The following is a 27,023-nucleotide window of genomic DNA, read 5'->3' on the forward strand; positions in this document are numbered from 1 at the left end:
TGTTAAAGTAGTAAAACAGATATCGTTGCCTTGTTCATGATGTTAGAGCAAAAACATTGTTTTCTGTTGCTGAGTATGAGAATGGCTATAGATTTTTCATAGATATTCTTTATTGGGTAAGGAAGTTTTTATTTATTCCTATTTTAGTAAGTGTTTATCATAATTGGCATTGAATTTTGTTAAATGTTTTTTCTTTGTCAGTTGAAATAATTGATGTTTTTAATTCTATTACTATGTTAGATTACATTTATTGTGTTTTTGGTATTAGTTGATTTTCAGCAACTTTATTATCATGTATCTTGTGGTTTTGTGTTTTTCTTATTTGAAGTTCATTGAGCTTTGACATCTGGATTAATAGTTCTCTATCAAATTTGGAAAATGTAATTCCCACTGATCTCTTTTTCTACAGTGTTTACTCTGCTGTTAAGCTCAACTGTGAATTTTGCAATTTGGATAGTGTATTTATCAGTTATAAGTAATCCATTTTTTAAAATAAGTTTTAATTTCTTTTTTCATTGTGTGTATGTTTTCCTTTAAATTTTTGGATATATTAAAATAGGATTTTAGAAGTTCTTTTCTACTAATTCCATCATCTTGATCATTTCCAGGTTTGTTCTTATTGACTGTTTTTACCTCTTGGATTGGGTTACCTTTTCTTGTTTATTCTCTTAATTTGTAATTTTTTTTGTCATTCTTAAAAGAGTGTTAAATTTTGATCTGGCAGGTAATTTAGTTACTTTCTGATCAGCCTGATCCTTTTTTGGCATATTATGAACTTTGTTAGTGTGGCTCTAGACCAGTATTGTTTAAAAGAATTTTCTGCATTGATGAAGTTTTGCCCTTCTCCTAAGGTATGACATTTCTGAGGTCTCTCTGGAATGTCCCAGGTATTTCGTGAGTGCTTTTTATAGTGCATGTTTGGGTGGGACTCATGTCTCCTAGCTCCCCTGTAGTAGTTCTTACCCTGGTGTTCTTCTGGCCTCATGGAATCTCATACTATACATAACTAACTTAATATTTAGCCAAAGACTAAAGGAGACACACTTTCAGCCTTTTGGAGCCCATTTTCTTAACACTTTTTTTCTCTGGTACTCTACCCTACAAATTTCAAGTGCCTTAGCCTCCCTGAATTCCGGTCTCTGTTTCAGTTAGAGTACTGTGGAATTTTGGAATTGGCAGAGAACTTGAAAGTTGGTTGTTCCAGCCTGTCCCACAGACTCCTTGACAGAGGCGTTTGAAGCACCTTTTTTCAATTTACATAGCTTAAGTTGTAGAAAGTTCTTAGATAGTAATATTGAGTCAAGATCTATTTTCTGCAAACTTACTGCCTGTTGGTCTTATTTCACCTTCTATAATTTTGCAGAGTAAAGCTAAACCCCTTTAGATTATTTTATCTCATAGCTCTTTAACACCTGTCTGTCTCTGTTTCTCTGCCTGAAGCATCTCAGTTCATAATACTATTATTCCTTGTGTATATTATTTCTTTTTTAAGATTTTATTTATTTATTTGACAGAAAAAGGTCACAAGTAGGCAGAGAGGCAGGCAGGGAGAGAGGGGGAAGCAGGCTCCCCGCTAAGCAGAGAGCCCGATACGGGGCTCTATCCCAGGACCCTGGGACCATGACCTGAGCCAAAGGCAGAGGCTTAACCTACTGAACCACCGAGGCGCCCCTGTATATTATTCTTATCTGTATTTTAAAATGCCATCTATATATGCATCTTCCAGTGTGTTTTCAGAATTGAACTGAGTCTTTAAAATGTGTCCTGTATTGAGAATAGTGGAACATCCTTGATCTGGATACTTAGCTGACTTTCAGTGCCTTTAATTACCGTCTCTTATTAATTTAGAGATTAAATATCCTGACCTTTTTTTAAGTTATTTGTAATTAAGCATGCTGGTTTATCCTTTGCATTTTATATGCAGATTTGATATGCATTTGTCTGATCTGCACCCCATCCCAGTGAATAAACTGTGGAACAAGATAAGTTCAGATGCAGAGTTCTGTTAGTTACCTCTAGAATTCTTCCACTTGTTTGCTATCAAGCACTTAATTTCTGGGTATGTTTGTTTAGCCAGCTTGTAGTCTGCCTAACTGTAGTATGGGACTCACATTGTTCTGTTTTAAGGTTGCCACCAGAGACTTTGTGTGCAACTTTGCTAAAATTAAGGTGTCCCATCTTTGTGACATTCTCCTGGTCTAATAACATACTAGTAGCCTTACACTTACAGCATGCACACTGAATGCTCCTTTTTTTTTAAGTTCCCATTCTGCAGATCTACACTACTGTTTTTTCCATCTAAAAATTGTGACTACTTCCATTTTTCTGTAATTTTTAATATATTAAGAACAGTTGTTCAATAAGCAAATCTCTAAGTTCTTTTAATGTCATGAGGTAGTTGTCTATAACAGACTATCTAACAGACTATTGTTAGACTTAACAAGTCTAAACAGACTTGAAGCTTTGTAAAGTATCAAAGTATTTTTACTCTTTCTTTCATACCAGGACTAACCATATGCCTGCTGTCATCAGCTACTATGATACTGTATAACAAAAAACTTAATTCAGAGCTCTAAATCAGTATGACAGAAAGGTATTGATTGACAGGTAAAATTCCCATGTTACCATAGTTTTAAAATATTTGTTGTTATCAAAGTTTATTTTTTTGTCAGTTCCATATCTCTTGAAACTCATACTATTTGAAGAATAAGAAGCCCTGATATGTGGATTTTAATGAAAGAAATGAACCAAAAACCCTGCTTTGCTTTATAGCTTGATATTAAAATGGGCTGGAATTCAAAATGATAAAAGTACAATTGGAGGGCTTTAACTATAGTGTTCACGTTTTTCTATTATAAAATTGGTTATAGTTTTCCACAGACACAACATTTGTATAAAGAACTCTGGGATAGGCTATTTCTGTCCATGAGAATCCAAAATTATAGACACTGATGTCAATGCAGATGAGGTTAGCCTAATTTGGTCAAGGGAAGGACATGCTGAGTCTCTATATGGATAGCTAAAGACTATTGCCAAGATTGACAGGTGTCCTGTGGGTGGCAGAGAGCCCCAGGAATAAGATTTGCACTTGCATTACTTCTCTAAAACACAGTGATCAAAGTCATGTCTTTTCTTTCTATTGATCACAGTTTTAAAATAGTGAGGTCTTCTTTTAATACTTTCATTTTTCAGAGACTAGTTTTATTAGACGCAGAAAGGTAAAAAGTCTTATGCTTTTTTTTCTTAAAGTATTGAATTCTGGTTTTGAAGCTTAGTTGTATCCTGTGCACTAATTTTTCTAGTATAGTTTTTTTGTTGTTGTTACTCTGCCATGTTTCAATAAGGCGGAGGTGAAAAAAGTTAATGTAAAAGGATACATTTGTTATTAGTGTGAGAGACACAGCTATTTCTCTATGGAATAATAAGTTACGTGATTCAAACTGGGAAGATTAATTTTAAGGAGAATTTTCTATGAAGTGAACATAATGCAAAGAAGTATTCACACTAGCTTGATAACAGCTTTTGCTTTTATTTCATCTTATCGACATATTTTCATTATTAAAGGAAGTCGTTGTAACCAATACACATAAATTAGTGGTAAATATTTCATATCTTAAAATAAGGAAAACATTTAAAGCTATTAGAGCCATGCCACTAAGAAAGTTAAGTGTACTGTGTTAAGAAAAGAATTGCATAGGGGCGCCTGGGTGGCTCAGTGGGTTGGGCCACTGCCTTCGGCTTGGGTCATGTTTTCAGGGTCCTGGGATCGAGCCCCGCATCGGACTCTCTGCTCAGCAGGGAGCCTGCTTCCCCTTCTCTCTCTGCCTGCCTCTCTGCCTACTTGTGATCTCTCTCTCTCTCTGTAAAATAAATAAATAAATAAAATCTTAAAAAAAAAATTGCATTGCCTGAGATTTTTGTAAGATTGAGTGATGTGTATGCATCATTAGCAATGATCTATGGGGCTTTTAGGCATAAATTCAATAGCTCTTTCTATTCAAACAGAGAATTTTCTAACCTGGGAGGATTGTGTCTTGATTATCTCTGTATTTCACTGTCAGACACAGAGTACAAATTTAAAAAGATGTTGGTGAAACCACTTTAGGGAGCCAACCTGTTCCTAGTGTGAAAAATGAAAGCTAAGACCCTCACTCTCCTAGGACTCAGAAAAGTGTTTCTGAGGGCCCTAGGCAAGCATGAGCAGGTTCCCTTCATGGACCAGTGTGATTTCAGTTCAGTCTATTGTTAGGTTGAAGCTGGAGTGATTTGTTCAGTATCATTCTTAAGTAAGTCTTAAGTGTTTAATTCTCATTTGGCTAAAATTTATTGAGAGCCTACTATGAGCAAGGTATTCTTGTACAGATGTTATCTAAGTCCTGCAAAGGTGAGGAAAATAAGGCCTAGCAAAGTGATAACTTACCCAGTGTCACTCAGCTCTTGGCATTAAAGCCTGGAAAGAAACCCAGGCTCTGTCTCTAAACCCAGGAGAGTTTTGAGGTGGTGGAAATAAACGACAGAAATTCACTTAAGTGACAGAACTTCTGGGATTGCCTTTCTTACAACCTTTTTTCCCCCCTTAATTTTTGTCTCAATTCTGATTCTTTCCTTTTTTTCCTGATCAATCCTTTTTAGACTATATGACAGTGCAGATTCTTGAGCTCACCTTTAATCAAAAAGACTTTTATAAAAATATTAAAGTACTGTACCCAAAACAGCAATCTTGTATTTGCTTCTCAAAAGTTGACTCCTTAAGCAGCTGATTGGAATGGAAGTGTGAAACTGAGAAGTCCTCCTGGGCTGAGCATCATGGTGATGGGCTAATTCGGAGTGTGCGGCTAGGGATAGAGCAGCAAATAGCGACCTCAAGCCCGTGTTAGCCCTGGCCCGGGCTGCACAGCCCCTCACCCATGGCCACCAGCATTGCTCCTGAGACAGGCTAATACGCATTCTGCAGCTCGATCCTATTCCTGGGCATCCTTTCAGTTTTGTTGCTGGAGTCCTACTAGAATACAGAGAATAATGAAAGACTCTGCCAATCTCATCTCACACCTAGTTTCCCGACAAAAAATTCTCCGTTTGTGCAAGGATTGCATTACAGCTTGTTGCTTCGGTAGCAGGAAGAGACATACATAATGTATAAGGTAGAGTGAGAAATGTATGACCATGTGTTCTGAACGGTTTCAATTTAGGAAAATTTTGATTTAGATCTGCTAATTTAATTTATGCTTCTTCTTGACAGGTCTCGAATTAACTTTTCTTTTAAATAAACTTCTTTGTACTGAGGATTGGATCGTGAAAATAGCATTACGTTAGTATTTGACCTGTTAGGGCTATTTCAAATACTTCAGAACCATTCTTGATGGACTGTTGCCTTGCAACACCTCTGTCTGTCACAGACTGTAGTCTGTGACAGTCCGTCATGTCCCGAGTATTTCTCCAGCCAGCCACTCCCTTCCCCTCCACTTCATCTCTAGCACCCAGCTCCGGCTCTTCGCCCCTCTCCTGGACCTCTGCGGTGGCCCTGCCCATCCAGCTCCCCCCACACAGCTGTCCTTGACCAGAACCTGCAAAAGTTCTTTAGTTTGGGATTAGGCGTTAGGATGAAGGTAAAACACTTGCGCATGGCTTCCACTTGACTCGCCCTGCTTTCCAGCCTCCCCCTGGTCTTCCTGTCTCTTTTTACCTTGCTCTGTTTTCATAGCTGCTTGGCCGTCAGGTGTCGTTGTGCCTGCCCCGATCATTCTGCCTGTCCTCTTTATGTGCTTGCCCCTTCGTTTCAGGAACTGTGAGGACGTCCCACTCCTCTGAATTAGGTCAGATCCAGACTGTGTTTGCAGTTCTTCTCCCCACTTCACTATACTTGTTACACTTGCAATTTTATATTTACGTTTGAGACTTGGATTAAAGTAGACTCTAACTGAACCGTAAGCTTCACAAGGGTAGGGGCCATTTCTGTTTTTACTGAAGGATTGTGGCCCTGGCATCTAGCACAGGGCCTGGTACATAGTAGAAAGTTAACAAATATTTGCAGAATGGGGCGCCTGGGTGGCTCAGTGGGTTAAAGCTTTACTCTGCCTTCGGCTCAGGTCATGATCCCAGGGTCTTGGGATCGAGCCCCGCGTTGGGCTCTCTGCTCAGCAGGAAGCCTGCTTCCTCCTCCTCTTTCTCTGCCTGCCTCTCAGCCTACTTGTAATCTCTGCCTGTCAAATAAATAAATAAAATCTTAAAAATATATATATATATATTTGCAGAATACTTGAATGGGAGTTTCATGACAGACTTTCTCAGCAGTACTACTTGCAGCCTGCTAGCTGCTGTGAGGTCATGAAGGTGGAGGAGTATAGGCCCACCTGGCTGCGAGAGAGTTCACTCACCAGCCAAGAGAAGGTGACATGTACCCAAAATATGGTAATGTAAGCTAGATGGCAGTGGAGACTTAGAAATAATATACTTTTATTTAGAAATTGCATGTGAGATTGGCCTTTGCCGGTAAATCTAAAATGAATGAATTACAGTGTTAAATAGGGCACACAGCATTTATAAATGATTCTAACATTCATAAAATAGTCCTAGCCTTAAAAGAAATAAAAAGTTGAACAAATTCAGTGTTAAAATTTGAAAAGATAGAATAAAATGCATTAATATTTTCAAGTGCTGGAACATCGTACCTGTGAAGCTTGTCTGTGTGTTTGAGGCTAGCATGAGACCTCTCTTGTTTATATCTTGTGAGACTGTTAGGTCAGCCCTTACTAAGGTTTTCTTTCCTTTCCTCTTCCAACATTACTCAAGCTGTTCCACCCCAACCCTGGGGTTGTGGCATTAAGCACGCGCTGAGGGAAGGCTGGCTGGCAGCGCATTCTCAGATGAGTCAGGTGATCGTTGTTTGAAGGCAGCTGCTTGAGGTTCAAGGCAGTCAGTGTCCCCTCTCCTCTGCCTCGGGACAGCTGGTGATTATCAAACTTGTAACAAGTCTTCCTTGCTTATTGCCTGCTGGAAGAGGAGGGAGATTATGCAGTGGGCTTTTGATTGATCCAATGGGAATTACATTGATCTGGTGTCTGGCTGTGGTTGTTCTCAAGTGGATCGCCTCTAAGGTAGGCCATCTTTATTTTTAGGATTGTGACATTAATCATTAGTTTATGTATTTGGTTGGAATGGAATTGCTAGGAGTTTCTTCTTTTGCTTCGGCTTTTACTTCTCTGATTAAAAGAGCTATGAGTTTTATCTGTCAGCTGAAAAGGTTAATTGTAATAAAGTGTGGACTTTTTATTTCTTTTCCCACCTTATTCCTCCTTTCACGGGCTTTTTAAGGGTATCATTCCTTGATATCGAGTAGCTTCCCTCAGTATCATTCTCTTAAAGAAGTTTATGATTAAAGATATACTTCTAAGATTAATTATTAATTTATACTTTTGGTGTACATATTTTAAATATTCTCTTTGGAAGTAAAGAATTTACTAATATGTTAAGTGTGTAGTTGTTGTGAATTTCTAAGCAGTTATGAACTTTTTTAAAACTAAATACTCCCCCCTATCATGTTCTCTATTAAAGTCTTGCTGCTACTAAAATGTATACCTTACTTCTAATCTGTTGGGAAAAAATGTAAGATTATTATGTATCTGTTGTTTTTGAACTTTAATTCTGAGTATCAGGCTAGCTAGAAAGCTAGCCATTTGCCATCTGGACAAAAGTCTAACACTAATGTAGGAAATATTTAAGATGATACTATGTGAAATTATTTTTCTATACTTGTATAAAAATGATTATATCTTTAGTCCAAAATGCAGCTTTTTTTCTTCCTGCATTAATTTTTTTTTCTTCCTGCCTTAAGAAATTGAAGAATATTAACTTAAAATTTATTAAGTCCTCAGTATTTGCTAAGTAATGTAAAGGTTCAATAAGATTAAGTTTCTTTTCAAGCAAAGTTTTAATCATTGGTGCATAATTTTTCACATAATGTTTTAAACATAATGGTCTTTTATTGAAGTAATCTTGATTTCTTAGTGAATATGATTGAAGAAATCTCTTAAAGAAAAACAGTGTGCTCAAATTTTTTAAATCCTTGTGTTTTGTAAGTTAAGAATTAATTTTGTTGCACTGACAGCTATTTACTCATTGTTTTTAAAGGGTTAGCTCACCAGGTTATTGAATGAAGGTCAAGTTAATATTAATAATTTATTGAGTTGTGAATGTTTTCAGAGAGTTCTTATTTTCTAACGAGCAAAAAAATATATATATATATTTTTTATGACAGTGAGAGAGCAAGAGCAGGATGAAGGGAGGACATGGTGGTGGGTAGGGCAAAGGGAAAGATTCAGTCTTAAGCAGGTTCCATGCCCAATGCAGAGCCTGACAGGGAGCTTCTTTTCAAAGCCCCGAGACCATGACCTGAGCCAAAATTAAGAGTTGGATGCTTAACTGACTGAGCCACCCAGGTGCCCCCCAAATTAAGCTTTTAAACAAAAAGAATGTTGATATTTTAAGTTTGTGATATTTTTGAAAAACATATTGTTTGCATAGACAGGAAGAATGGATGGATACTATTGAGTAGATTTATGCAGTGTTTTAATAGACAAACATCAGCATGTTTTTCTAGCATGTGTAAGATGAGTATATTTTGAAAAAGTTCATTTAACTACATCAGTGAAAACTGCTTTTAAAACTGCATTTCCATCTTTCATATTCTGTTATTCTTGTTTGGTAATGTTACCAAAAAATTTATTTAGTGCTACTGTGGTTAAGCCCTTTGATCATCAGTTTACTTATCCACTAGATGGGGCCAACAAAACCTATCTTATAAAGGTCTTGTCTGGTTAAGTGAGATTTTATATGAAAGCACCTGAAACATTTTCTGACACAAAGTAGGAGTTCAGCAAGTGTTAATTAATAATATTACTACTTTTCCCATGTTAAGGGAAATAAACATGCTTTTGCACAGTAGATCATTTTAGTGGAAAACTTGAACAAGATAAAAACAGAGGCACTTAGGGGCGCCTGGGTGGCTCAGTGGGTTAAGCTGCTGCCTTAGGCTCAGGTCATGATCTCAGGGTCCTGGGATCGAGTCCTGCATCGGGCTCTCTGCTCAGCAGGGAGCCTGCTTCCTCCTCTCTCTCTCTCTCTGCCTGCCTCTCTGCCTACTTGTGATCTCTCTCTGTCAAATAAATAAATAAAATCTTAAAAAAAAAAAAACAGAGGCACTTAAAATATATTTGCTCAGTTTTTTAAAATGTTTGTTTTTAAAAGCGTCGTTATTAACTAATATGAGAACACCATTTACACCTTCTGTCATTCACTTTGTAAGTGAGATCTTTTGTGGAAGAATGATTCATCCTGATTGACGGTTAGTGAGTGACTTACCAGGGCACTCAGAAGTCTGTTAGCGTGGCTGTGGATCCTTGGAACCTTACAGTTGAACTTGTTTATGCTGCTGCTGTCAGTTTCTGATTAGCTCAGCCTCGCCCATGTTTTGACCTATACCAGTTTGCTTTACAAGCTGTTCCCAGGATGGCTAAATTAGAAGAGTCACGAGTAGAAGCGTCTCAGTTATTTCCATTCACTGGTGAGGTGAGGTGGGAATGTCGATAATAGTACAGAGTGTTTTGTGACTGACTGCAACACAGGATTGATATTAAATTTGTTTTACTAGTTTATTAAAAATGAGATTTTACCGGTATATGGCTTTGAAATGTTGTATGTTAGGTTTGTGATGCAGTGTTGGTGTATAAAGCACATATGACCTTTATATAAAGTAACTAATTCTAACATTTAAATCAGATTTTTACAATTCATAATTTATAGTGTATTTTAACAAATTGAGTTACTTTATTCTACCACGATTGTTTAGTAAGAGAATTTAATATTCATTTTAATCTTGGTCGGTGAGATGAATGAATGAAGTATCATTCGGGATGTATTTGCTGATGGGTTTAAATCTATTTTAAAGTCTATCCTTTGAAAAAAAATGTCTTATTTGGATTTATTTTATAAGACTTATGTCTTGTTTAATATAGCTTTTGACCAGACTTACTTAAATTAGTAATGAACAAAATAACTTGAAAAAGTTGTACTTCACTAAGTAATTTGTTAATCTATTTAAAATTAAATTCTAGTCTTTTGCCAGGTTTTTATTATGATTAATATAGACCTTATCATTTTTATATCTAAATTAATGCTTCTATAAATAAGTCTGAAAGGATTACCTTAAAATATTTTTAGTATGTCATAGTTATAATGTAGATTATGTTCACTAATAAGTTTTTGGCTTACACTATTTTATTTAACAGAAAGCTGATACTAGTCTTTCTCAGTCCTTAATATGTGAAGTGATAAATGAGATTTTTACATTCCTCATTAGTGACTCTTTTAGTAAATAGTCATCGTACATTAAAAAAAATGTCAATCACTCTCTTAAAGAGGGCCGGTTAGTGATGGCAAGTCACTATTCGTTTTCACAACCTATTTATCCAAGTTGTTACTGGATAGCAGGTAGATAGGTATTGACCATGACAAGCTATTACCTTAGCTTCATTCATATATCTTGGCTGAGAGAAATATTTATTTCCACATACATGCTCTCCAGGCTGTTAGGTTTTCTTCTAATATAGTAGTATTAAGGGGAGGTCTGTCATCTAATAAGCTAAATATCTTAGAGGGGATCAAACAGCAGGTCCAAGAGGTGCCTTTTAATACCAAGTGATTACAGTGGCTGTTGGCTCCAAAATAAATAGTTTACCCTGAAACTGTTTTAGTTTACACTGCAGTCGGCTTCCTTATGAGAGATATTCTATTGGTAGAAGACACTTTAAGCGTGATGCTGTCGGAAATGTATTCTATATGATCTAGTGCCTTGGGATTTGACATAAATTGTGCTTTTCTTTATATTTCTTTGTAGTAGATTCTTATTTTACTTTTTAATTTTAATTTGGTTTATTTTGAGAGTAGATAATAACTACACATACTACAAAATCCAATGGATAAGTCCTCCTTCTACTTCTGTGTCCCTCAGGCTCCCTAGAGACAACTAGTGTTGAAAACGAGAATTTTATTTCTCTTTGAAACTTCTGTTCCTTTTACATTTCCTGAACTGTTGTTTTTCATTTTTGTAAGGATACATGAAATTATGTAAGAGTGTAACTGACATTTTTCTCTTACACAATAAGCATTAAGGAGATTATAACAGTGATTGGAGAGTTACTTTGCAAACTACATTCCAATAAGGGTTTTAAATAAAGCAAATTTCTTTATAGTGATAGTGGGGGAAAAAAAGATTATTTTTCCTTGAGATTTCTAGGTGTGTCTTGAGGAATTGCAAATCTCATGCCGGAGTTTCATGAGGGAAGAAGATCATTAATCTGATATATAAAAATATCTTATTGTCTTAATGTTTATTTCTTTTGTTAATGAAGTTGAGCTTCTTGTGTTTATGGGCTTATTGTTTCTTTCCCTGTGAATAGTACGTTTATGTCCTACCTGTTTTTCTACACTGCTATTCAGCATTTTCTAATTGATTTGTAAGGCACTTTTCGTTCCTTTCATTTTTAGATAGAATGGGGGGGAATTTGCCCATTGTCATTCATACCTGTCGCACTCATTTTGATCCGTCTTTCATGACTTCTAGACATGTTTTATAGAATGGTTAGAAAGGCTTTTCTAATAGGAGGTTTGGTCAGTTTCATCTTCTTGATTTTTAAATCTGTCTTTGTGAATTGTTATTCATGCGTTTATTCATCGACTTAATAAACTATTCACTATTTGTAGTAAATCCACTCAATCGCTCATTTATGATACTTATTTAGAATCTACTAAAAGCTACTGTTTTAGGGGCCGGGGCTATGGCAGTGAATAAAGCACACAGTTCCTGCTCCTGTCTGTTTTCGAACAAGCAAATGGGATAATCACAGCTAAGTGCCAGTGCGGTAGCAGGGCGGGAAGATGAAGCTGTGGGAGAGGCTGGCTCTCAGGTGTCCTTAGATTCGATAAGCCTTGGAATGCCTCTCTGAAGAGATGACGTTTCATCTAGAACTGGAGAGCTAAGAAGGGAACAGTGGTGCTGTGATCCTGGACAGGGGAATAATGAATATAAAGGTTGAAACTATGGAGCACCTGAGGGACAGCAAGGGAACAGTACAGGAGCCCTGTGGCGGTGAGGAGAGGGTGGGGGGCCCAGATCATGGTGGCCTTTGGAAATCAGTGTGCTGTTGGGCCTTATTGCAAGTGTATGAAAAGCCTTTTGGAGGCTTTTGAGCAGTAGCCAAGTTGTTCACTGTTGCTTCTTTTTTTTTTTTTTTTTAAGATTTTATTTATTTATTTATTTATTTATTTATTTATTTTTAAAGATTTTATTTATTTGACAGACAGAGATCACAAGTAGGCAGAGAGGCAGGCAGATAGAGAGTGAGAGAAGGAAGCAGGCTCCCTGCTGAGCAGAGAGCCCGATGTGGGACTAGATCCCAGGACCCTGAGATCATGACCTGAGCCGAAGGCAGTGGCTTAACCCACTGAGCCACCCAGGCACCCCAAGATTTTATTTATTTATTTGACAGACAGAGATCACCGGTAGGCAGAGAGGCAAGCAGAGAGAGAGGAGGAAGCAGGCTCCCCGCTGAGCAGAGAGCCCCATGCAGGGCTCCATCCCAGGACCCTGGGAACATGACCTGAGCCGAAGGCAGAGGCCTTAACCCACTGAGCCACCCAGGTGCCCCTCACTGTTGCTTCTATGTGAAGAGAGCACCGGGGGCCACATGATGCAGCAGGAAGCAGTCAGCAGCTTGGTTAGAGGTGGTGGTGCCCGAGACCGAAGGAAGAAGTGGAGCTAGAAAACGGGAGAGATGTGCGCAAGGAGAGGTGGCAGAGCTTGTCGGGAGTATTGCAGTGCTTCCGGTTTATTTTGTTTTGGGATGTACATTTTAAACTTGTAGTATTTGTTATTCTTTATAATAGCTTTATTGAACCACACAATTCACAGGCCACACAGTTTACCCATTTAAAGTACACAATTCAATAATTTTTAGTCATATTCACGGAATTGTGCAGTCCTTGCCATAGATAATTTGAGAACCCTTTCAGCCCTGTAAGTAGAAACATGGTACCATTGGCACCCACTCCCCATTTCTCGCCAGCTCTCCTCACTTTAGACTACCACCAGTCGACTTCCTGCTTCTGTGGATTTGCCTGTATGGGACATTTCATACCAATGGAACCATACACTCTGTGGTCCTTTGTGACTGGCTCTTGTCACTCAACACGTTCTTGCGGGTTGGCCATGTTGTAGCTTGCAAGTACTTCCTGCCTGTATGTGTCTGAATAATGCCTCTTTGTATGGATATACTGCATTTTTATTCATCCATTTATTCCTTGCTGGATATTCAGGCTGTTTTTAGTTTGGGGCTATTATGAATAATGTTTCAAAGATGCATTTTTGTATCTGTTTACTTTTTTTTTTTTTTAAGTTTTTTAAGACTTTATTTGAGAGAGGTAAAGAGAGAGCACAAGTAGGCAGAGCACCAGGCAGAGGGAGAGGGAGACGCAGGCTCCCTGCTGGGTAGGGAGCCCGATGCGTGGCTCGATTCCAGGACCCTGAGATCATGACCTGAGCTGAAGGTAGATGCTTAACCGACTGAGCCACCCCGGCGCCCCTGTATCTGTTTACTTTTAAACACAAAATATATTTTAAAACTTCTGTTTCAATGGTACCCTGTTTTTTTGTGTTACAGATTCAGTGTCCTCTCAAATCTCTTTGCGTATATTAATTATTTTTAAAAAATTCTCTTATTTTTTGCCAGCCTCTGGTCCATTTGGTTTTTCATTTTGTTCCATTTATTTCCAGCCTGATGGTTTTCTTCAAATGATGATTCTTGTTTGCTTATTCATTCATGTTTAAATTAAGGGAATGGTAGATATTGAATCATATCTCCTCTTCATTTCTGTCTACCTCTACAGAAAGTCTCTCCCCAAGTGAGCTAGTCTGACCGACATTAGCTTTCTACGTATTGCATGTTCCTTGCTCTGTATCCACTCTGTGGTATTGCTTAATCATATTATAATTGTCTTCTTCACAACTAGAGATTTTAAGAGCAAATGTCATATCTAATTTCATTTTGTATATTCAGCTTCTTTTGTACAGTGCTTTACAAAGAATAAATAATAAATGTTGGTTAAATTTCATATCCCATGTAATTGCCATGCATTAAAAATGTGTGTACTTTTTTTTCTAGAGGCGTGGAGCTATTTCCTATGACAGTTCTGATCAGACTGCGTTGTACATTCGTATGCTAGGTAAGCAGTATTTATTTTGTACCCATGTCCGTTAATTTTATTATCATGTAGATTACTTTAGATTAAGATAATTTTAATTCCGTTGCTTTTCATCACTATTTGCTATAGGAATAATTTATTATTTTGATGTTTAAAAGTCTTAAAACCAGTCTTGAATGTTATGTGAATAAAGAGGCATTTTAGAGTAATTAAGAAGTCTCTGATTTAATAACTGGGTCTCTCTCATTAGTACACAATTTTATTTTTTTATTAAGATTTTATTTATTTATTTGACAGATATAAAGAGAGCACAAGTGGACAGAGCAGCAGGGAGGGAGAAGCAGGCTCTCTGCCAAGCAGGGAGCCTGACGTGGGGCTCTCTCCCAGGATCCTGGGATCCTGACCTGAGCTGAAGGCAGATGCTTAATGACTAAGCCACCCAGGTGTCCCAGGAACCAATTTTAAATTGAACTTTGAGTATTCTTCATAAAAAAGGGTCTGGACTTGTAGAGTTGATGAACTCCTAAAAAGATGTGCATGTTAACGTGGACAAAGATGAGGCTGTAAATTACCTGAACACATAGTCCTGTCGCTGTGTGCATTCTCCTCTTGCTCGACTGGCGAGGAACACCGTGTATTTTCTTCCAGTCTCAGCTCTTAAATTTTTTGTGTATCACTCAAGTCCATAATGTAAAATGAATTTAGATTGTGTATATATGTATCAGTTTTTTCTCTTCTCCCTCTTTGCCAGATTTCTCTCATCACACACTCCTTGATCCCTTGTACTTAATGTACAGTTAAGATTCCAGTAGGCATATTTACTTCTCTTTTCTTAAAGGAGTCTTCTGTGACTCCTTTCCTCATGCTCAGAATTCCTTAATCAACTTCTAAGATATTGAGCAATCCATATTCTCCACGTTCCTCTGGGTTTTTTTATTTGTTTTTGCCTCTTTCACTAATTCATTCTTATCTCTTAAGCCTAACTGTTCTCCAGTGCCCTGTTTTTGCTTTTCTTCCCTTTTTTCCCTCTTTAATTTACCTTGTGTGTCTGCCTTAACTCCATTCTACTGTAGTATGAATTGTTTCCTCACTAGTGTGTGGTATATTCCTCTTTACTGTCTCTGTCTCTCTCTCTCTGCAAACATGTTTGGGATTCTGTTCTCCTGAAAACAACTTTAGATTCATATTTATTTTTTTAACTCTGTAGAACATCTCCACATGGGTGTATTGTGGGTACCTCACATTTAATCAAGCAGAAGCACATAGGTAGAGAGGCAGGGAGACTAGCTAAGGAGCAAAGTGCAAGAACAAAACATTTGTGTTCCCAAGTCTGTTCGTTTTTCAGTCTTTTGGCATCTCAGAGCATTAACTCCATTCTTCAGGTGTCAGGTCAGAAACCTTAGTCATTTTTGACTATTTCTTATCCACTTCATGTCTACTTCATCAGCAAATTCTCTTGGCTGAGACCTTCAGACTATATCCAGAATTTCACCACCCTGATGCTGTTATCATCACGATCTAAGCCATAGTTATTTTTTTAATAGTTAATTATAGTCACATTGTTGTACGTTAGATCTACGGAACTTAACCTGCATAACTGACACGTGGTTCCCCTTGAATAGCATCTCCCCATAGCGACCCCTCACCAAGCCATAGATTGCATTTCTTGTTCTCACTCCTTAGCTAATCTGCCTGCCTCTACCTATGTGCCTCTGCTTGATTCTTGTCTGTGTGGCCAAAGTGAACCTTTTGAGACCTAAGTTAAATCTGTCTCACTCCTCCATTCAGAATCTTCTGATGGTTTTCTTAGACAAACAGCCAGAGCTGCTATTATGGCCCATGAAGGTCCAACATGAACTGGCCCTACCACTTCTCTGATCTTCTCTCTCACCTCACTCCAGCCATGCTGGCTTCTTTGCTTAACCTTGAACATGTCAAGCATGCCACCCATTTCAGGGTATATTATTCTTTCTTATGCCCGGAAGGTCACTGCCTCACTTCTTTTAGGCCTCTGCTCAAATATGTTTTTTTTTTCAGCCAGGGCTTCTCTGACCACACTAGTGAGTCCATTCTCCCATACTTTCCCCTCCACACCCCCACCATTCTTCTTTCCTTGCTTTAGTTTTTTCCAGGTTGCTTATTAACATCTTCCATAGAATGAAATTTTTATTTGTTACAATATTTATCTCTGTGAAAGGATAAGCTTCATGAAGACAGGAACTTTATGTGTTTTACTCACTGCTGTATTTGCAGTGCCTGAACTGTGGTGGGTGTTCCATAAGAATTTGTTGCAGGTTGCAGGAATCCCCCCATGAAAGAGTTGATTCATCATTGTGGGATGACATGAACCTTGACAGAAATTGTGGCATTACTTAGAGAAACAACGAGTGAACAGGAAGCCCTTCTAGGCAAGCAGAACTCAAGGGCACAGGGCCAAGGACTGAAGACCTAAAGGTTATAGGTCCATCCCAAAATGAATTTGGAAGCTGTGGAAGTGTAGTAGGGCAAGTGCTGTCTTTGGAGTCCACAGAGCTAGGTTTGTATCCCGACTCACCCTTTACTAGCTTAGTGGCATGGACAGGCTACTTAACTTCTCAAAGTCTCAGTTTCTTCATCTGTAAAATGGAGACTAAGATTCCTACCTCCCGGAGTTGCTTAGAGAATCACATAAGATAGTGCCTATATGGCACAAAAATAGGTCTGGTACATGCCTCCCATGGTTATTTTGCTATGTGTAGAAGTAGATCTGAAAGTCGTATGAATACAGGTAGAAACAATATTGAACTTATAAAGGCCAAAGTTTAAGACCCAGCTAAAGGCCTTGGGTATATCCGCTATCAATGAGAAAAGAGAAGATTGGCCAAATTAAACATGTAAGGCAAAATCTTTAACATTTTATTTTTCTGTACATTCATAAAATTGTAAGGTGCTTGAGAATGGGTCATCTATTTTCTTTCATATCTCTTATAATCTGGTATGGTCCTGGGCATGGGGTAGACAATATTTTTCTGTCTGGAGGTTCAGTTGCTACATACTTGTCATGTCTGAATGCTAACTTTAAAATTTAGATTGTTATTATTATTATTACTATTATTGAGGTATAGTAAAAAAAAAAAAAGTCTATCTAGCCTTACAATTCAATATTGTATTGTAATTGAATTTGTAAATCCCTTTAAATAGATAAACTCTTAACTCCTTACTCCATATATTTATCATTAGTGAGTCAGTACTTTTGAGTATTATACCACATAAACCCTTGTTACATATGGGAGCTCCTTCCCAAAATGGCAGCCTTCTAAGCTTATGTTTTCTTGATTTTTGTCCAGGAGATGTACGTGTAAGGAGTCGAGCAGGATTTGAATCAGAAAGAAGAGGTTCTCATCCATATATTGATTTTCGTATTTTTCATGGTAAGTGTTGGGATATACAGTATTTCTCTTAGGCTTTCAGCAAACTTCAGATTTTCATAAAATAATATAATTTTTCAAAGGAAAAAGAAAGCTATATTTGGAATGTTTTAAAAACACTGGGTCATGATAAACGACACTTTATTTCTAGATAGTATTAGTAAATGCTTAGGGGCAATTAGAATTGTAAAGTATTAAATATGAAAGCTGATACAGTTTTTCTTCTCCTTTTCAATTTAAATGTGAAATTACTTTGGTACATTTTTTCCCCTGATATATATATATATACACACACAAAAAATGTTTAAAGTTGTTTTATTCTGTGTTTTGTCTTTACTACTCTATAAAAAATGTTTTTGTGCAAATGACATTTCATAAGGTATTTCCATAGTTAGGTATATCCTGGTTCATTTGAAAATACACTGCCAACTTTAAATATGTTCCATAGGATGCATATCTTGAAAACAAACATTATGTGGGTCTGGCTCATAATGGAGAAAATCGAAAAAACAGAATTTATAAAACCCTTTAATAGTAAACAATATTATCTGCTTTTGGAGAAGCTCCACTTTTGGTAATGTTGGATAAATTATTTAGATTAACACTCCAGTTTAAAAAACTAGAAAAACTGGATAAATACATGGAAGACATGTATTGAGTATATCAGAATGCTGTTAAGGTGGAGATGAACCTGGCGTTAGAGCTACTTTCCTCCTTAGTAGCATCTGGCAATTCTGGGAAAGGTTGTCAAGAAGCTGAGCAGAGTTTCTGATGGATACTTAAGGCTGAAAAAACAAAAACAGCTGTTGATATACCACCAGGGTTGGGGCATTGATCCTGGTAAGCCCTCTGCTCGAGTTGGAACCCCAAAGTACTATACCTTAGAAATAAATCCCAGCTATGAAATACCTGAGTCAGTGATTAGATCAAGGTGATCTGTGACTTCAGTACCTCTAGCCACCTACTTGAAGTAAAATGTTAATCAATCCTCTTTGAAGGAAGGTAACATTATCCTAAGTCTCATATTACCTCTAAATTTTTCATGTACAGTGTCAAGCACTGAATTAAAAATAAAGGCAAAAGGAGGTTAGACAGTGTGACCAAAAATAAAAAGGAAACAACAGTAGAAAAATCCACAGGAAATTCCTATGTTGGAATTATTTTACCTGAACTTCAAAATAACTAAACATGATTTGCTGATGGGAAAAAAGACCTGCTTGAGAATATCAATAGAGGACCGCAAATCGTGAAGAAAAAAAACAAAACAAAAAAACAACGAATCAAATGGAAATTTAAGACTGAAAAAATAACATACCTTAAATAAGAACTCATTGGAGGTGGTTTTAACAGCCAGTAAGACCAAAGTGCAGAGAGAATTAACGGTTTGGAATATTAGGTCAGAAGGAAATAATTTAGAATGAAATACAAATAAAAAGTAGAAAATAAATAAAATGGAGTATGATCTACTTATTGATTGCTCTGAATCTGTCAGGAATCGTGACAAATCTAAGATTCTACTTTATAAGTTAACAAATAAGTTACTGCTTCCTGGATGCTAGTGGAAGAAACAAGACTCCTAGGTCAGAGACAAAGGACTTTATTATTCATGGCACAGCAAGCAGCGTGAACATTCTATTATGTCAGTTCTTCTAGCCCCAGCACATCCTGCAGTGACAACACAGAAGGTTTTATGTGGATATTGTGCACACAGTGAATTTGCATTGCCTCCATGAATTTAGGGAATATACCCCCTTTTAGAGTCCTACTGCTCTTTGTCCCAGAAAAAGATGTTCCTTGTCCCTCAAAGTTGCTAGCTGCAAACGCAAGAAATGGCCTGGATAGGGATCTGGTCAGGGCTTGGGGTTCTTGGCACACCCAGGAAGAACATGCAGAGGCACTCAGGAGAATACTCTGTGAATACTCTGTGGAGGATTACCGCTCCCAATAGTATGACTCCCAAATTACTGGCATAAAACAACAGCTTTTTTTTTTTTTATGTTCATGATTCTGAGGGTCAGGAATGTAGGCTGCATATCAGGTTGGATTTGTCTTTGTTCCACAGTGTTTTGATCTTCAGCTGGGATAGTTCAAACAGCTAGAGGTGGCTGGGATGGCTCCACGAGGTCCGTATGTCTAGGGCCTTGCTTTTTCTGCACATGTCCTCTGCTGGGGCTAGAACATCTCAGATGACTTCTGCACTCTTATATCTGGTGCCAGGGTAGGGTGGCTGGAATTTCTGGGGCTGGCCAGCGTTTCTTTCCATAAATGGCCATCTCAGGGGAGTTGGACCTCTTCCATGGCAGCTGTTGCCTTCCCCCAGAGCAAGCATTCCGAGAGGGAGGAAGTATGGGAACACCTGGTGTCTGAAGATGTGGGCATGGACAGGGGCACAACTTCACATTTTCCTATTCTATTGATCAGCTGTGTCACACAGCTTGCCCTGATTCATGCACAGGGGACATAGGTCCCACTTGTCAAAGGGAGTGAGGTCAAAAAAATTGTTAGTCTTCTAACCTTAATATGGCACAAAATGTGTTGAATAGGTCATCAGGGTCCTAGGAAAGGTATGGGAAATTAGAGTAGAAGTAGTCTTTGAAAAGATGATGACCAAGATATCTCCAAAGCTTGAAAAAAGCACATTAAGGTACAAATTCAAGAAACATTATGAATTTTAAATACAGTACCATTAAAAGAAAATCACAGTATATTAGCATAGTATAACTGAAAACCAAAATCATAGAGAAATACTTTCACTCATCTTTGGAATTCAAGAAACAGAACAAAAGAACAAAGTGGGGGGAAGAGGGAGCAAACCAAGAAACAGACTCTTAACTATAGAGAACAAATTGATGGTTACTGGAGGGGAAGTGGGTGCAGGTTGGGGAGGATGGGTGAAATAGAAGATGGGGATTAAGGAGGGCCTTGTTGTGATGAGCACTGGGTGATGTATGGAAGTGTTGAATCACCATATTGTACATCTGAAACTAATACTACACTGTATGTTAGCTAACACATTTAAATAAAAACTTTAAAAATATACATGGGGTATTTTAAGCCTGAGAATAAACTCTTTTCCAAAATGGAAAGGTAAAAGAAATAAATAAATTTTAAAAATATAAAGTAGTGAGAAGAAAAAAAATGTAGTGAGAGAGAAAAAAAAATGATTACCTCCAAAGGAACAGCTATGAGATTGCCAGAAACAGATTCTGTTTCATTTTCAACAGAAGGAAAGATAGCTTCAAAGTGATGGAAAAAAATAAATGTCAAACTAAGATTTCACCCACAAACTCTTCTCGAGAATAAGAGGAAAAGGACATACTTCACAACTTATTATGTAAAGCCAGCTTAATCTTGATACTAAAACCTGACAAGGATAGGACAAGAATAGAAAATCATAGCCACTATCACTCACGAATATAGATGAGACATTCTAAGTAACATACTATCAAATTAAATCTGTAATTTATACGAAAAAATATATTTTGGCCCAATTTGTGTTTTCCCAGAAATAGAAGGTTGGCTTTAACATTCAAAAACCAGTCATTGTAATTCATCATATTAGTAGAATAAAGGAAAAAAGTCACAGAAAGACCAATATATAAAGGTATCACTTATCACCTTTCTATTCAGTTTTGTTTTGGTGTATCTAGCCAGTACGATAATTCAAGGAAAAGAAATAGAAGATATAAGGATTAGGAAAGAAGAAGTGTAAGTGTCATTATTTATGGATGACATGATTCTATACTTAGAAAACTATTGGGAGTAATAAGTGAATTTAGCAAGTTTGCTTGGTAAGAAGACAGTATGTAGTTGTATTTTTATAAAGCAGCATTGACGAAAATTGAAATAACAAATTAACAAAAGGTCAAATATGTAGGGATCACTCTTAACAAAAGATGTGCATGACTCTTCATAGAAAACTGCATAGAAAAAAGATGCTACAGAAGAAACAGAAGACCTGAATAAATGAAAATACATACTATTGTTCATGGATTGGAAGATATTCCGTATTTTGAAGATGTTGGTTTTTCTTGAATTGACCTGTAGGTTTAGTGAAACCATAGTAAAAATCCCAGTAGGTTTTTTTCCCCTTTGGTTGAATTGACACACTGATTATAAAACCTATATAAAAATTGAAAAAGCCTAGGGGAGCCTGGCTGGCTTAGTCAGTGGAGCATGTGACCCTTGATCTCAGGGTTGTGAGTTTGAGCCCTGGTTTGGGTTTAGAGATCACTTAAAACAAACAAACAAACAAACAAACAAGAAAAACCTAAATAAAATCTTAAGAAAAGAGAGGAAGGAGGGAAAGAAGAGGAGGAAAGGAGAGGAAAGAAAGGAGAAAGGAAGGGCAAGCCCAAATTTTAGTCAAGACAATCAGAAAAATAGTAAGAACCATGTTGCAAAATTTGCTTCTCCCAGGGGTGCCCCGGGTGGTTCAGTCAATTAAATGTCTGACTCTTGATCTCAGCTCAGGTCTTAATCCCAGGGTCATGAGTTCAAGCTGCACACTGAGCATAGAGCCTACTTAAAAAAAATAAAAATAAAAGAGTTACTCCTCCCAGATATAAAGTCTTATTATAAGCAATAGTTATAATTTTAAACTAGGGTGATGTTGGTTCAAAGCCTGACAAATAGGATAACAAAACACTGTAAAATAAAGTTCAGAAACAGATTCACACATATTGTGGGTGTTTGATTGGTGACAAATATGGTAATGCAGCATGGAAAAGATTATCTTTTAAATAAATGGTGCTGAATCAGCTGGCTACCCATGTGGTGGGGAAAAAAAAAATGAATCTTAACCCATTATTCACACAATATGTGAAAAAATCAAATTTGGATGTATTTAGTTTTCCATCTTGTACTGGTAAGTCAGATAATATGAGGAGTAAGAATTGATTTAGTGATATGGAAGTAGTGATGGGGGAAACCTTATGATTAAATGAATTTAAGAGAACAAGAAGATAGATGTAGCCAGTAAAGACAATCCTTTAGAGACTTGCGCTGCAAAGAAAAGGAAAGAGAGTGAGGCAGCTGACAGGGGAAGTGGGATCACTAAAGCTGGAAATTAATAGCCAAGGCTAGAAAACCATGGAAAACACCTGGAAATTTGTAAGTTCTGAATAAATACTTCTTGAGTCAAAGAGGTGATGGAAACTGACTTTGCAGACTTTTTAAAAAGTGATGAAGACTACATATAAAAACCTGTGAAAATTCAGGCAAAATTCAGTTATAAAGCAGTGCTTACAGGAAAATTCATAGCTTTAAAAATATTTACATTAATAAATGAGAAAGTGAAACAAGTGCATTAAATAGTCAAGTTCAATAAGTTAGAACAAGAAAGTACACCTAAAAAGAGATGAAGAGAGCAATTAGTAAAGATTAAAACCAGAAATTAATGAGTTAAGAAACTAAAATAAAAATAAACTAAGAACTAGTTCTTTACAACAAAGTAGATAAACTGCTGGCTGACTTAATGAATTAAATAAAGCGAATATGAATACTTAAAAACTAAGCAGACGCAGGAAGGAATCCTTATAGATACAAGGGAAATTAAAGAATAAAAATAGACCACTGTGCTTACTCTTATTAATTTGTGTTTAGGAAACTACTGTTTTCAAGTAAAAATGTTGTTTATGTTAATGTGGGTTTATTATGTTTTCTTTTAAAAAACAAATTTTTTTTAGAGCATTTTTAGGTTGAAAGCAAATTTGAGAGGAAGTACAGAGATTTCCCACATATCCTCACACCACGAATGCATAGTCTCCTCTACTGTCAACATCACAAGACTGTGATGTTATAATTGATGAACGTACATTGACACATCATAATCACCCAAAGTCCATAGTTTACATTAGGATTCATTCCAGGTGGTGTATGTTCAATGGGCTTGGACAAATATATAACACGTATCCATTGTTACAGCATATAGAGTATTTTCACTTCCCTAAAAATCCTTTATGCTCCACTTATTCATCCCCCCTTTTCCCAGCCATTGGCAACTGCTGATCTTTTTACTTTATCCATGGCTTTGCCTTTTCCAGAATGTCATATAGTTGGAATCATACTGTTAGTGGCCTTCTCAGATTGGCTTTTTTCACATGGATAATATGCTATTTAGGTTACACGTAATCTTTTCATGACTTGATAGCTTATTTCTTTTTAACACTGAATAATGTTCCATTGTCTGGATGTACCACAGCTCATTTATCCATTCACCTACTGAAAGACATCTTGGTTGCTTCCAGGTTTTGTCACTTATGAATAAAGCTGTTACAAACATCCATGTGTGGGGTTTTGTGTGGATGTGACTTCTATGGGTGAATACCAAGGAGTGTGATTGCTGGATTATATGGCAAAAAGTACGTTTAGCTTTGTAAGAAACTGCGAAATTGTCTTCCAAAGTGGCTATATACCTTTTTGTATTCCTACCAGTAATGAATGGGAATTTCTGTTGCTCCATATTCACATCAGTATTTGGTGGTGTGTTCTGGATTTTAGCCATTCTAATAAGTATATAGTGGTATCTCATTTTAATTAAAAATTCCCTGTGGGTGATCTTTTCATATGATTGTTTGCCATCTGTGTATCTTCTTTGATGAGGTGTCTGTTCAGGTTTTGGCTCATTTTTTTAAAATCGCTGTTTTTCTTGTAGAATTTTGAGTTCTTTGTTCACTTTGAGTATCGGTCCTTTATCAGATGTGACTTTTGCAAATATCTTCTTCCATTCTGTGGCTTGTCTTCTTATTCTCTTGGCACTGTCTTTTGCAGAGCAGAAGTTTTTAAATTTAATGAAGTCCATCTAAAACCAATTTTCTTTCATGGATCATGCATGTCTTTGATATTGGTTCTAAAAAGGCATTTCAGTACCCAAGGTTGTCTAGATTTTCTCCTCTGTTGTCTTCTTAGGAGTTCTTTAGTTTTGTCTTTTATACATATACATACAGGTCTGTGATCCATTTTGAATTAGTTTTTGTGAAGGTCTGTGTTTAGATTCATTTTTTTGCATGTGGATGTCCAGTTGTTCCAGCACCTTTTGTTTGAAGAGACTGTGTTTGCTAGTGTATTGCTTTTACTCCTTTGTCAAAGATTAGTTGGCTGTATTTACGTGGGTTTATTTCTGGGCTTTTTACTTTGTTCTACGATCTGTTTGTCTCTTCTTTTGCCAATACCACACTCTTGATCGTTGTAGCTTTATAGTAAGTCTGGTCAATTCAGTCTTCTAGCTTAGTTTTTCTCCTTCAGTAATGAGTTGTCTAGTCTGGGTCTTTTGCCACTTTTTATAAATTTTAGAATTAATTTGTTGGTATCCATAAGATAACTTACTGGGATTTTGATTGGGATTGCATTGAAACTATGGATCAAGTTGAGAGGAACTGACATGTTGATAGTAATGAGTCTTCCTATCCATGAACATGGAATATCTCCATTTATTTACTTCTTTTTTTATTTCTTTCATCCCAGTTTTGTAGTTTTCCTCATGTAGGTCTTATGCATATTTTATTAGATATATATCTAAGTATTTCACATTGGGGGGATGCTAATGTAAATAGTATTGTGTTTTTAATTTCAAATATTATTTGTTTATTGTTGGTATATAAGAAAGCAATGGACTTTTCTTTATTAACCTGTATCCTACAATCTTGCTATAATTATTAGTTTCAAGAGGTTTCTTTGTTTATTCTTTCAGATTTTCTGTATAGACAGTCATGTCATCTGTGAGCAAAAGTTTTTGTTTCTTCTTTCCCCATCTGCTTATGTCTTATTTTCTTTCTTTTCTTACTGCATTAGCTAGGATTTCTAATATGATTTTAAAAAGAATGGTGAGAGGGGATATCCTTACCTTCTACCTAATCTTAGTGGGAAACTTTCAAGTTTCTCACCATTAATTCTCATCAAAATACCACAACGTATTTTTGTTGTGGGGTTTTTGTAGACATTTTGAGGGCATTCCCTATATTCCTAGTTTTCTAAGAGTTTTTAATCAAGAACGAATGTTGGATTTTGTCAAGTGCTTTTTCTGCATTTATTGGTATGATCATGTGTTTTTTTCTAAGTCTGTTGACTTATTGGATTACTTTAATTGATTTTTTAATATTGAACCAGGCCTGCATGCTTGAGTTAAATTCCACATGGCCATGGTGTATAATTCTTTTAATACTTTTTTGGATTTGATTTGCTAATATTTTGTTGAGGATTTTTGCACCTGTACACATGAGATACTGGTCTGTAGTTTTCTTTTTCTTAGAACACTCATGCCTGATTTTAGTAGTGGAATAATGCTGGCTAATAGATTGAATTAAAATTATTCCTTCCCTCTCTTTCAGTTTTCTGAAAGGGATTGTGGAGAATTGGTATAACTTCTTCCTTAAGGGTTCACCAGATTTTACCAGTGAACCCATCTGGGCCTGATGTTTTCTGTTTTGGAAGATTACTAATTATTGATTACATTTCTTAAATACAGGCCTATTCAGATTGTCTATTTATTCTTGTGTGAGTTTTGGCAGACATTTACCATGAGAACTTAGACCACTGGAAGTAAATCACAAAATGTTGGGCCTCCCATGACTGGATTTCAGCATTGTCTGCACCAGGCTTTCAGAAATTCATCAGTATAGTGCAGATTTCCCTACCCTGGCATTGGTTCCCAACCAGATTTCTGTGAGTCTGTGCTCTAGTAAATTGTTACTGTCTCTAATCATCTGTTGGTCTCTCCATTCTTGAGGGCAGTGGTTTTTCCTGTGCCCTCCACCTCTCGTGAATACTTAGAAGAGTTGTTGATTTTTCAATCTTGCACTTTTTACTATTGTTAAAACAGAGCAAAAGCTTCCAAGTTTCTTTTATGTGGATACAGAAACTCAAAGTCCTATTATTGTATTTTAAAGCGAAGTGACAAATAAGTATTTGCAAATTTTGTTTAATTTCTATCATGGTAAATATCAGTAGCTCTAACTCAAATAAGCTAAAACTCTTTGATGCAGTCAGTAATTTTAAAGAGTGTGAAGGAGTTGGGAAAAGCAGCATGTTTGAGAAAGTTGCAGAACAGTTACCTCTCTAAAATCATGAGGTGTAAAGATTTTGCAGGCATATTCTTTTGGGATCTTTAAAAGACTGATGATTGTTTATAAGAAGCAAGTATACTCTTACTATAAATGTCTATAAAAAATATTCAAAAAATATTAACAAAAAGGAGTCCAACAGCATGAAAAGAACAATCGTCCAGCCTTAGTGAGTTTGTTTCAGGGAGGAAAACAAGCATGATTTAATATCTAGATTTTGTGGGGGTTTTTTTTGGATAACATTCATTGCTTCTAGGAGGAAATGGGTGGCTTGGGAAGATGAAAGAAAAAGAGATTTTTTTGT

General features: G+C 36.7%; 1 protein-coding gene across 4 annotated transcripts in view; it reads left to right on the forward strand.

Moving 5' to 3' along the window:
- PDE7A (phosphodiesterase 7A) overlaps positions 1-27,023 on the forward strand; it is a 123,055-nt gene that overhangs the window by 49,547 nt on the left and 46,485 nt on the right. For 3 of the 4 annotated variants that reach the window (XR_014308364.1, XM_082719135.1, XM_082719137.1), the window contains exons 2-3: positions 14,214-14,274; positions 17,580-17,663. Coding sequence is in view for 3 of the 4 variants with exons in the window: in XM_082719135.1 (XP_082575261.1) it covers positions 14,214-14,274; positions 17,580-17,663 (145 nt within the window). In the remaining variant the exon portion in view is untranslated. Of the gene's footprint in view, positions 1-6,932; positions 7,095-14,213; positions 14,275-17,579; positions 17,664-27,023 lie in introns of those variants that run through there. The other variant, XM_082719136.1, reaches the window with a different exon arrangement.

The sequence above is a fragment of the Mustela nivalis genome (genome assembly GCF_964662115.1).
Source record: "Mustela nivalis genome assembly, chromosome: 2".
NCBI classification, from domain to species: domain Eukaryota; kingdom Metazoa; phylum Chordata; class Mammalia; order Carnivora; family Mustelidae; genus Mustela; species Mustela nivalis.